The following is a 13034-nucleotide window of genomic DNA, read 5'->3' as shown; positions in this document are numbered from 1 at the left end:
GCAGCGTACATTGCTTTTAAAACCACTTAGTAACACCACGTGACATAACACATTGAACATTTCAAAAATCTATAGATACTATAAAATGATATAGTGGATTTTTATTTTCCTCCAGGAAAAGTGTTTTGGATTCCCGTCGTTGATCGCTGTAACCGTTCCCTTGTCCTGCAGATGGGTGGCCTACTCCCACGTGGACTTCTCTGGGAACCAGTACATCCTGGAGAAGGGTTTCTACAGTAACTATGCCGACTGGGGCGCCCATGACAACCGCATCTGCTCGGTGCAGCCCATCCTGCTGGTGAGCGTCCTCATAACTTCTATTATTTTGCATGATGCTTAGGAAAACTTACTGTTATACTCTCACAAGGTCCTAACCCTAACTAACACTGTTTGCCTTTGTGGGTTTTTTTAGGCTCCAAGTGAAAGTCCAAATGCAAAGACGCAGGTGAGTTACATCCGTATTATTTTTCAATGCTTTATATATATATATATATATATATATATATATATATATATATATATATATATATATTTATTTTTTCGTTAGCCTGTAAATAAATGATCATTGATGAAAATACACACTTTCTCTGTGTTTTTTTGCCTGAATTTCCCTCGAAAAATCAATGAAGTGTTATTTTATAATAATTTTATGTTTTAATTTATTTACAGCAGGAAATTATTGTTCGATTTTTTTTCTATTGCATGCATGTAAATATAAGATGGATGGATAGATAGATAGATAGATGCAGACCTGCCAACCTGCACGCATTTTGTGTACCAACCATGCAATTCTTGGTTAAAATACACAGGTACAAATTGCCAGCTGAAACTACGCAAAAATATATATATACATGTATATATATTATTTTAATGAAATTATGGAAAATAATTAATCAAAACAATACCGTACATTTATTGGGGTATATCAAATATATCTTCCCATTCTTCGCCGGTCAAATTTACACGCCCGATACTGTGCTCATGTGTTCCTACTCGTAGAAATGCTCCGTTACTCAAACACGATACCAACGTAATGTGACGTAGTCGAAGCGAGATAAAGAAAATGTCGGCTGTTTGGAGGTACTTCAAGGTAAACAAAGATTGGATAAATATTTCATTCAATCGCCTGACCTGCTGGAACTGTGCAGACTGAGTGCCGAGCGCTGTCACCACAGCGGAGCGTCTGCTCTGGTTGTTGGGACTCGGCTCTGGACGAGTCACTCAGTAAAACGAGTCGTTTCGATTAGTTTGATTCACTTGGTCCAACGCACGGTGAGGGAAGGAGGACTTTGAAGGACAGCGAGAAGAGTCCGCCATTTATTATTATTTCTTTTTTTTTGCAATGATTGTAATGTACTTTGGAATGGCAACTACCATAAAAATATAACACTTCAAAGTGAAGTAGACTTTCATTTAAGGTTTGAACTGGACATTTCTATGTTAGTTATATGTTGTGTCCAGTTACAGGTTGAATTATACTGAAACTTAGTGACAGTCCCATTTTATTGGAACTCAATAACTATTCCATGCTGTATTTTATTTTATTGAAACTCGGGGACAGTTTCATGTTGTATTATTGGTCCATAGTGAATGATAAATAACAATAAACACAGTGTCAATATCAGCAATCTCACTATTGCGGTAACTGAAAATTGCTGTGTAGTCTATATGCAGCAGTCCAATCACGTGAGTGTGATCAGATCACGTGACGTATTTGTCGTTGACGTGCAGCAGATATACCCAGTGACACCAAATGATAAGAGAATTTTATTTCTCCTATCATGGATATAAACTCTAAATGATCGGACGACAATGATAAAGTTATTTAATAGTCAATGTTTTATTATGAATATACAACTGTATGAAAATCAGAATCGGCCAAAATGGGAATCAGCAGGTCAGGCTTTTCAAAAAATAAATAAAATAAAAAAATCTGAAATCGTCATCGGCCAAGAAAATTGCAATCGGTGCAACTCTAGTTGGCAAACATGTTCGGTAACTTTACGAGATGATGCATTTCAAGGAGTATATCCTAATGATATGAATGTGTATACTGTATATAGTTCTATACTGTATATAATTGTATACTGTTTATATTTAGTTGTAGCAGCAAGGTGACTAAACGGAGACTCCCTGTTATACTTATGTGGTGTCAAAATATTTTCCCATGGTTGGCAGCTCTGTAGATAGATAGATAGATGAATGTGAACTTACGTTATGTTACTGTAATACTTTACCATTTTTTTTTTTTTTTGTGTTTTTCTCCTCCATCCTTGCCCCCAGATCCTGCTGTACTCGGAGCCCAACTTCCAGGGAGAGCGCTACGTCTACGACCACAACAAGGAAGCCTTGTCCGACAAAGTGCTGGTCAAGTCCTGCAGGCTGCTGGGAGGAAGGTGAGGAGAGGAGGAAAGAACGAAATAGATGGATAGATGGACGGATATGTACCATGGATGGATGGATAGGTACCGTAGAGAGATGGGTGGATGGATGGAGTTGATGGGATGGATAGATACATAATTACAATAGATAAATAGATAGATACAATAGATATAATGATACAATAGACAGATTCAATAGATAGATACATAGACAATAAATAGATGATACAATACATAGATACAATATATATATGTATACAATAGATAGATACATATAATGATACGATAGATAGATAGATGTATATAAACAATAGATACGTAGATATATAGATACAATAGATATATAGATACAATAGATAGATACTGTATATCTGCTCATGTCTGTAATGTTGTCAATGTAGCTTTTGGAGGTCAATGGTTAATTTTCCACTTCCTGTGGAGCAAAGCTAATATGATCCATTGGAATTAATACACTAAAATAAATGTAACTGTAAATGTAAATATAACTTCTTGTATAAGTGATAATAATAAAATAATCCAGATAAAGTAATCTAATTTCCTGTATAAGTGTATAATAAAATAATCCAGATTAAGTTTTTTAGTTTCCTGTTTAAGTGTATAATAAGATAATCCAGATAAAGTTATTTTATTTCCTGTATAAGTGTATAATAGGATAATCCAGATAAAGTTATCAAATTTCCTGTTTAAGTGTATAATAAAATAATCCAGATAAATTATCTAATTTCTTGTATAAGTGTATAATAAAATAATCCAGATAAAGTTATTTAATTTCCTGTATAAGTGTATAATAAGATAACCTAGTCCAGTTCAATCCCCAGTGCACTACACAATATCAAATAAAAAAAACGTGTTTCCCAGCTGGGTGATATACGAGGGGAAGGACCACACGGGGAACCTGTACGTCCTGTCAGAAGGGGAGTACCCCAACCTGTCCAGCATGGGATGTCCTCCAAGCTGCACCATCCGGTCCCTCAAGGTCATCCCCCTGGTGAGGACGTAGCAGGAGAACGTGTCCTTAACCGCTTCATGGGATCAATGCAGTGGTGGTTTGAGATTAACCTTCATCTCTTTTCTCCTTGCTCCATTAAGCTGTTCTCCATTCCCTCCATCTCCCTGTTTGGCCTGGAGTGCCTGGAGGGCAAGGAAGTCACCACCGACATGGAGATCAGTAACATGGTGGAGGAAGGTTTCAACGACCACTTCCTCTCCATCAGGGTCAACAGCGGCTGGTAAGCACCCTTTGTGTATTTGTGTCTATACTGTGTGTGTAATGGGAGTAATGTCACATACATATAGAGTGGTACCTTGAGTTTCGAGCGCACTAACATACGAGTTTTGCGAGTTACGAGCCGTCGTTCTGTCGATTTTTTTTGTATTGATTCGCGAGCAAAAAGGTGAGTTGGGAGGAGCGAGCTGCAGGTGCCGCCGCTGGTGGGCGTGGCCAGCGAACGAGGCCGGCGTCCCGCGTCTCACTCCTTCACTTCACGTGGTTACCTGAGCGTGGAAGCGTCGCTTTTGTGTTTTGTGCTCGCGATTTGTGCTTTTTGTGCAGTTATTTTGCCAAGTTTTTTTTTCCAACCATGGGTACGAAAAAAGTAAGTGCTGAGAAGAAGAAGAAGCGGATGATGTCATTGACTTAAAGCGCAAAATAATAGAAAAACATGAGCGAGGTGTGCGTGTGATGGAGTTGGCGAGGCAGTACGAGCGTAGTACTTCTACCATATGTACCATCCTGAAGCAGCGGGAGACGATAAAGGGCAAGGGCATTAAAATAATGTCTAAGCTGCGGACCGCTGCCCATGAAAAGATGGAGAATCTGCTGTGGGTGTGGTTGACGGAGAAGCAGCTCGCAGGAGATAGCGTGACGGAGGGTGTCATCTGCGAGAAGGCAAAAATGATCGACACGTTCTCTTTTATTGTGTTTTATTATGTTTTTATACAATATTTGTTATTTATATGTATGTGACAAATAATCTCTTGAACTTGAACTTGAACTTATAAATACATTTTTCTTATTTAAAAACACGTAACAAAAAAAAATTGGGGTGTTTTTTTGGGGGCTGCAACGGATTAATGGCATTTCAATGAATTTCAATGGGGAAAATTGATTTGCTATACGAGCAGATTGAATTACGAGCTCTGTCACGGAACGAATTAAACGCGTAAGTCAAGGTACCACAAAATAAAAAATATATTTAAAAAAATTATAATAAACGATTTGGAAAGAACGATTTGGCTGTGGAAACTCTGCAAAGAATAAATATTCAAAAATGTCAAATTTAATTTAAAAAAAAAACAAATTAACACAAAGAGAAAAGTGCTGCTGCAGACCCCCTTCAATCCCTTTGAGGACCACTCGGGGGGGCTGCTATGCCCGGGTTGGGAGCCCCCGTAGGAGAGCATTAAACGGAGCACGTTCAACTTTGTTTCGGACAAGTGTTACCTTTGTGTCTATATTATGTGCAGAGGCGAAGTAAAACCTATTGAGTATTTTGAGTTCCTCCATCCTGGATTTTCTAATGATCTCAGACCACCAGTACGATTTGGGATAAAATCAGCTGGAGCAAAAACATGAACTTTTCCTTTCTCAGCCTGGAATTGTCCACCGCTTAAGTGCGGACTAACTTGCCCCCTTTGCCCCTTTGCCCTTGATGCAGTTGGGTGTTATGTGAGCACAGTAACTACAGGGGGCGCCAGCTGCTACTGGAAACCATTGAAATCCCCAACTGGCCAAAGTTCAGCTCCATGCACACCATCGGCTCCATGTACCCAGTCCGGCAGGTTCGTAAAACTGGTTTGTTTTAGTTCCCCTCTCAGCAGAGTACACACTACACATGTTAAAATACTCATGGTCTATCCTAAAATACAAAAATACTATCCAGAGGTTGTTTTTATCATCATTTTGGAGGTGTAGAAAAGTTTTGTCATACTCTAAAACCGATCAAAGTTTAGGTGCATGATCAGCTACTCTCCTTTTTTTTATCATCTCTTATCCCTCTCTCTCTCTCTCTCTCTAATGTATTTTATGAGATAGAATAAAAATACCTCCGAAGAGTAATACTTTTCTCAATCATTTCACGGGCTCACATAACAACCCTTGACCTCTCACAGAGGCGGCGGTTTTTCCGCATCAAGAACCAAGAGCGGGGTCACTGCCTGTCCATCCAGGGCGGGGTGGAGGAGATGAAGACCGGCAGGGTGGTGGTGACCCAGGAGGTGGAGGGCATGAGCGACATCTGGTTCTACCAGGACGGACTCATCAAGAGCAAGGTAGCGGGGGCGGCCAAGAGGTCAATGAACGCACTGGGCAGCGCTTCTGAGGATGATTTTGTGGCCCACCTTGCGGTGCCCGCGTGCACCGCGAGGGGGCTGGTTGAAAATCCCTGTCTCAGCTAACTTTGCAGGATTTTTTTTTTTGGGGGGCGTATACTGTTCACTGAGCCTCCGCATCCTTGATTTTACATTAATTTCAAATGTTTTTTTTGTTGTTGTTGTTTTTTTTTTGTTTTTTTTTACTGAACATTCGCATTAGCAACCACATGGCAACCAGTGGCAAACAAAGCCGATTCTCACCAACCCTATGAGCAAGCCTCAGGGATGGGGTGCAAATACCAACATAGCGACCCCCACGAACAAAGGTTTTGAGATTCGACTCTTCCGCCCTCATCATTGAAACGTATGCGTCGTTTATGACGAGTGCAGTTTCGGCCTGAAATTTTTAACTTTTGGTGCTTAAATCGGATACTCCAAAATCATGTGACTGTGGAATTGATTTATTATTTGGAGCCGGTGCCATCGGAAAACATGAAACTGCTCAAAAACGCAAAACAATATTCGAGGCGGCATTTAGTCGATCCTCAACCGGAACGTTTTGAGTTCTGTTGCAGGTTTCACCCAGTTCTGGCGTAACTACTGTGGTAGTCTTAGGTGTTCCCTTGAGCAAGGCACTTAAACCCTACCTCCCCCCATGTTTTAACACTAATAACTGTACTATTTTATTACCCAAAAAGGATATGCAGTATTTAAAACCCCAAAGAGACGTCCCAGATCATCCACTAAGATGACGATGGAACCTCCTTTCTGCCCCTGGTTCTCCACCCTAGGTGACCCCGACCATGAGCCTCCAGGTGATGGGCAACGTGGAGCCCGGAGCCAAGGTGGTTCTGTGGTCGGAGACCCGTCAGCCCATCCAGACCTGGACGGCCCAGATGAGGGGTCTCATCACCAGCCTGACCTTCCCCGGCCTGGTCCTGGACGTCAAAGGTACCGCAACCCCCCTTCCCCCACCACCCCCCTTTCACATCTTTGGGCAATTTTACCCCCAAAAAAACACATACACCTACTGATATAAACAAAATACTTCAGTAAAACAGTTTTTAGTATTTTTCGATTTTAATATGAATATTCTATTTAATATTATATTTCACTAATGTTATATCATCAATGAAATAATAATAATAATATTAAATATAATATCCATTTTAAAATATAAAGTATTTATTAGAAAAAATATATCATGAATAAAAATATTTGGATAAAATATTATTTTATTCAAATACTTTTATTTATGATAATATTTTTATCATATTATTATTGCTGATTGTTTTATTTTTCAGTGTTTTTCCCAATGAGTGGTTCTGTAATACCTTAATTTTCCTCTGTGGATGAATGAAGAATCTATCCATCAACCTATTTATCATAAGCATAATTTAGGAAAAACATTTTGTACATTCCCTCTTCCGATCAAGGGCCGGACAAGCGTGTGTGGTTCAGATAATAAATTGCTGTTTTAATCCTCTTAGAAAAATGAATAATGCCCTTAGCACTAGAATGAAAACCCTTGGAAGTACTTGCTCATTGGCAAGTACAATTTAACTTTCCGGTGGTTTTGCCCTTATGTGATTTATATATATATTTTTTTTTCGAAATATGTGTAATTTTAAACAGTGTTGTCATTAGAAATGACCCAGGAAAAGGACAAAACGGCTGCAGCAGAGACGTCCCACCGTCGTCATGACTCCGCAGCAGCACCACTCACTCGCTTTGTTTCTCCAGGAGGTAAAACCTACGACAAGGACCACGTGGTGATCATGGAGGAGAGCGAGGAGCGGCCGAGCCAGCGCTGGGTGGTGGAGCTGGTCTAACGCTTAACACGCTGCTTTTTCCGTGAACTTCCGCCCCCACCTCCGTTCCACTCCTCCAGGGACTCCCCCGCCAGGTTTTAAGGAACCAGGACAATTTTTACCCATTTTTCTCTCGCTCTCATCGGCGCCGGAGCTTATCCGTCTTTACGAATGTTGGACAAACGTCAGTTCCGCGAAAACAGTTTATTGTGATTAAGCTTCTCATTGTGTGTGAAGTAAATCTGGGAATTTTAATTTTCAGGATGCAAACACTACTAAACAGCGGGGTCCCCGCCCTCCCAAAAAAACTACCCTTTTGCCTCACCTTTTTTTGACCCTCGTTCACAAATATCTAATCGTCCTCCCCGTGACATCCCCTGAATTTCCTCCGTAGTGGATTTGGGTTTTTTTCACTACAAAGCATCTATAGTGCGTTAACGTGGTTCACCAGCCATAAAGATGGAGTTTGAGTGACTGGTCGTTTGCCGTGAGCGCTTTATTTCCTGTTCATTTGATAGATCAATGAAGCCAAAAAGAATTGGCAGCGCTTTGCAAATGTATTTTGTATATCAGATCCTTTGGCTTTTTAAAATATATTTTTGTGTCAATCGATTGTTTGATTCTAAAGCCTATTTTCTTGAACGGTATTTTTCTTTTTGGTATTTTTTTCATGGATATTCAGCGACTTTTGACCTGAAAATGCATGTTACTCACTTTACCTGCACTGTGTTTATTTGATACTATAAAATATAAATATGAATATATATATAGATATATAACGTGAAATGTAATATAAAAGGGAGTGGTTTTTAAAAGCTCAATAAAAAGAATGAGACAAAATCATCTTTGGTTGCAGTTTTTGTCATTTCTTTATTAATATTTCGTAAAGTAAGCGTTACTAGTTTGCGTTGAATTTGGAATTCAACGCATCAGAATTCTTCCGTTAGTTTTACAGTGATTCGGAGAAAAGATAGCTTCACGCAACGACGCTGCGTTTATACTGGCATGCAGAAAAAAACAATACATTTGACCTTTATTTTGTTATAACACGCCAATTCAGTTCCATGTGTTTTTGTTGAGCCTTCTCCTGAGATGGTAGTAACGTGAGAAAAATACAGCAAAATGTGTGTTATTCCATTATTATTACACATTAATCAGAAAAATGTGTAATAACGTTGTTACAACGACACATGTTGTACAAAGTATATATTATACATCTTAAAAGTTGTGACCCTCACGATACATAATAACCAATGTTTTATCTGATGATTAAAAGGTTACTAAGTTACCTCAAAATGTGGGTTTTGTTTCATAGTAACGGCCGAACATTTTACATTTTGTCAAGTTGTTACAAAATGTGCATTATTAGTCTACATAATACTAGTTTACATAATACTAGTTTACATAATACTGGTCTACATAATATGCTGTCTCGTCCATCCGCTTACAGAGCACTTTGGCCATTTTGAACCTGTATACAAAGGTATAACAGACTTGAGTCCTTACCTTTGATGCTTGGGTCCCTGGGTCGCTGCACCTTCAACATTCCACTCTGGACGTTCCAGGGTGAAAACTGTCCGACGGGTTTTGTGAAATAAAAGTCGTTTCCCCTTTTGTTGATGCCTTTAACCGTGGAAAGTGAAGGGTAAACAGTAGGGTGTGTCACCGTTCAACAGTGGAAATATGACTCGACTGGAAGGCGAAGCTGAGTTGGCTCCGGGCTCCATGTTGTTTATCATCAGCACCTTTGGCCCCAGCTCTCATGTTTCACTGAGCAGCCAACAGCGAAGCAGGAAGACTGGCAAGTAAGTGTTAGTACCAGTTTAAAATGAATATGCTGTGAGGGTAAGAACCAAAAATGAGTATATTATGAGTGAGAACTAAAAATGGGTATACAATAAGTAAAAACTTAAAATGAGTGTACTACGAGTAAAAACTTAAAATTAGTGTACTATGAGTAAAAACTTAAAATGAGTGTACTACAAGTAAAAACTAAAAATGAGTGCACTATGAGTAAAATCTAAAAATTAGTATATTAGAAGTAAGAACTAAATATGCGTATACTACGAGTAAAAATTCAAAATGAGTATACTACAAGTAAAAACTTAAAATTTGTATTCTATGCATAAAAAACAAAAATGAGTATTTTAGAAGTATAACTTAAAAATGAGTATACTACGAGTAAGAACTAAAAATGAGTATACTATGAGGAAAAAAACTAAAAATGAGTATACTACGAGTAAAAACTAAAAATTAGTATTTTAGAAGTAAAATCTAAACATAAGTATCATTCTCTGTAGAAAACAAAACCCCACCACCTGTTTCCCCTCCACCACCCGGAATCCCGTTTCCGTTTGGGCAGGAATGTGAGCTCTTTTTTTAACAAGCCCGTTTCCTCAGACCTCCTGCAGATCCAGGTGAGGGCTTCCCTGCGGAGGCGGGTGGAGGAGGGGGCGGAGGGGGAGTTCTCTGTTCTGACAGGGTGGAGGTGGAGGGGAGGTGGGACCGGGGTGGGACCAAGGTACGAGCCTGATTAGAGGCCGCCCCCGAACCGACCGACACTTCCTCAGGCTTGGAGGCAGCTCACAGCAGACACTGCCAGGTGGGAAACTTTTCATTGGAATACGTCGACCTCCCCTTAAAGGTGGTTTAAGACTCAGCAAGTTAGTTCATAGAGTCGCTGGGACCGGTAATCCCAAAGTCTTGCACGCGACAGCTAATGGATACGCCTGGATACCCCTGAGTGTGCGTACGTACAGTATGTGTGTGACTGCGCTCTCTTCGCCTGTGCCTGTGGGTTGATGGTGTCCATGTTTGTTTAGGAACAACCGTCTTGTTTCCAGTCTCCGGTGAAGAGACAAAGCCATGGACCTTGAGTACCTGAGATCCTACGTAAGCGCTGCACGCCTCTGTCTCTCCCTGTCTTCCCCGTTGTCATTCTGGTGTTTCGCCGTCAAGACGTCGCATGTGAAGTGGATGAGCGCCACGTTCCACAAACGACTGCCTACTCAGGGCGCCACGTGGTTGTTTCTGCTGTTTCCAACCGACCGAAAACGATCCTGTCTTGCTGGTGATTCCATCAGGGCTTGGACGGTCTCCCCCAAAAGGGTTTCCGTGACATTTACCAGACTGTTGACCGCTAATGTGGGCGTCGTCCGATAGTCCGAGCGTCTTTTCTCGGCGTCGCCGGAACCTTTTGCCCCGGATGACCCCGCCGCTCTTCACGTCGCGGTTGAGTCGAGCGTCTGCCCATCTTAGGAGTCGGTAACGACGGCAAAAGCGTGTCGTTTCTCCTCTTCTCCGTCATCATCGCCGCGCATTCCTTCTGCTCCCGGCAAATTGCCATCAACTCCCGAAAGTCTTTATGCGCGTCACCCCTTTGTGTGCACGTGTGAATAGCGAACATATTCTCACGCTACGTCCGCTATGTCTTTGTGCACAAACAGAGTGTGCGTTTGGAAACAGAGCGACCGTTACGTGCCGTCCAGTCCACGACAGGTCGGTGATCACTGTCGAACCTTCTATTTATCTATCTGGCTGTCTGTCTGTCTCTCTACCCGTCTGTCCCTCCGCCCCTCGCCCCCTTGCGTTCCCCATCCAGCAGGAGATGTCTTGGGGAACCCTGGGGACCGTGCGTCCTTTCCCCAGCTTCCAGCCCGAAAGGGACACGAAGGAGATCCAGGCGGCTCTGGAGAAAAAAGGTACGCAGTTGGTTTTGGACACAAATAGAACCGCGACGACGGTTGTCACGGCAACGGGTGAGAGGAGGACCCTGTCGGGACACTCGAAGTCCCACGAAACAATTGAAAAAAAAAAAAAAAAAAAAAAAAGGATTCCGCGTTAACCCGCCCAGTGTAACAAAGACCAGTTTTGGGATCACTAAACCCTTCCAGTTTGTCACCAAAGTAAGCTTGTTTTCCTCTCCAGCCTCCGTCCGGGGCTCATTGTGTGGACGTGGTGATCGATTTACATCTTTGGTTTCGCTGGCTGTTCTTCCGGAGTTTCGTTGGAAACCCCTCCCATGAACAAAACACACCAGTGACATTGTCAACAGACACAGGCTCGTTATCGATCTATGATGAGGGAAAGTTTCACAAGTTCGACAAAACTGGGTTTTGGGGCTACTCACCCGTTGCTGAACTCGGAACAGCAGCGCTGACGGCGATCCGACGCTTCCCTTCGCTGCACACGTGCAGATCAAGATCATCCTTCCAATGTGAAACCGTTTTAATAAAACAACGCTATAAATGCCACACACTTGAACCCATTACCCGCCTCTGAAGTGTGTAAAAAACCTCAGGATCTTTGAGGGGCGTCAGCCGCCAGAGGGGTTCAGCTGATGGTCGGTATTTTCAAATTGCACCGATGACACATCATTTGAGAGTTTAAAACCCGCGCTTTCATGATCTATAACAAAAATTTGGCGTACTTGACGTACTCGAGAAACCAACACACCAGCCGCTGTCACACATTTCAAAGCGATGCGGGCAGGTGTAGGGGAGGCTGTTTCGGCTGCACGGTGCGCACCCCCCCCTGCCCGGGACGTTTCCAAAGGAAGTGACAACCACGCACCTCGGGTTATCCATGCGCTTTATGATCCCGGTCTAGAGGACGAAAAAGGTTCCAACTAGGAACTAGGACTCAGACCTTCCCTTCTCTCTGGCGTAGATGCGGTGACGCTGGTGAGGATCCTGACAAACAGAAACAACTCCCAGAGGCAGGTCATCGCCAAGACCTACCAGGCAGCAGCCGGGAAGGTGAGGAGACGGAGCGGCGTGTTTTATGCTCGCGTGGTCGGCCGAACGCTTTGGCAACCACGCTCGGCCCCATCAAGTGGAGGTCAACTGACTCTCTGCTTTCAATACCGGCTCAATGTAAAAGAGTTTGGCCCCCAATAAACAAACAATACGATTTTGGCAAAAAAATATACGTATATACTTGAGTTTTCCTTTAAAGGGTTAGGGTTAGGGTCAGGGTTAACCCCACCCCTGACCCTAATCTGTTTTAAAGACACCCTAACCCAAAACGACACAATTTTTGACGCAAAAACGGTTAAATAACGTACTATATAATATATAATTTACAATACACAATATAATAATGAATATGGTGCATAACAAGTAGACAGTGCAAGAAAATATTTTGTGAAGTTGTACTGCATAACAGCCTCTATGACTTGAATTCACGTGCGAACACCGGGAGTGTAGTGATACCGTGCACTTTGATGCCACATGGGGCGCCGTTTTGGGGTTATTTTTTGTCCCGTGTCAGCCGTCTCGCTCTCCTTCCATGTCTTCGGGTGACGTTTGATCACCTCTCAACTCCTCGGTGTTTGCTGATTAAATAGTGCAGTGCAGGAAGAGCTTGGACACGCCTTTGTTTGGAGAGGGAGTTTTACAGACGACGGGTTTGGCCGCAGCCACACTGTCGTTCAAGCAGACGGGGAGATTCAGTAGAAGATTACCAACCAGTGTCTTTAAACCAAAACAATACTATACTATTCATATAA

At 42.0% G+C, this 13034-nt stretch overlaps 1 protein-coding gene across 1 annotated transcript in view; it reads left to right on the top strand.

The window, feature by feature from the left end:
* Positions 1-10357: 10357 nt before the first annotated feature.
* Positions 10358-13034, top strand: part of anxa14 (annexin A14) — a 9559-nt gene continuing 6882 nt past the window's right edge. The window contains exons 1-3 of the mRNA XM_080013522.1: positions 10358-10417; positions 11130-11226; positions 12194-12282. Of these exons, the coding sequence (XP_079869648.1) occupies positions 10391-10417; positions 11130-11226; positions 12194-12282 (213 nt within the window). The 5' untranslated portion in view covers positions 10358-10390. The remainder of the gene's footprint in view (positions 10418-11129; positions 11227-12193; positions 12283-13034) is intronic.

The sequence above is a fragment of the Zeus faber genome (genome assembly GCF_960531495.2).
Source record: "Zeus faber genome assembly, chromosome: 1".
In the NCBI taxonomy this organism is placed as follows: domain Eukaryota; kingdom Metazoa; phylum Chordata; class Actinopteri; order Zeiformes; family Zeidae; genus Zeus; species Zeus faber.
The sequence above is the reverse complement of the archived record's forward strand: the minus strand, read 5'-3'. Positions and strand labels throughout refer to the sequence as shown.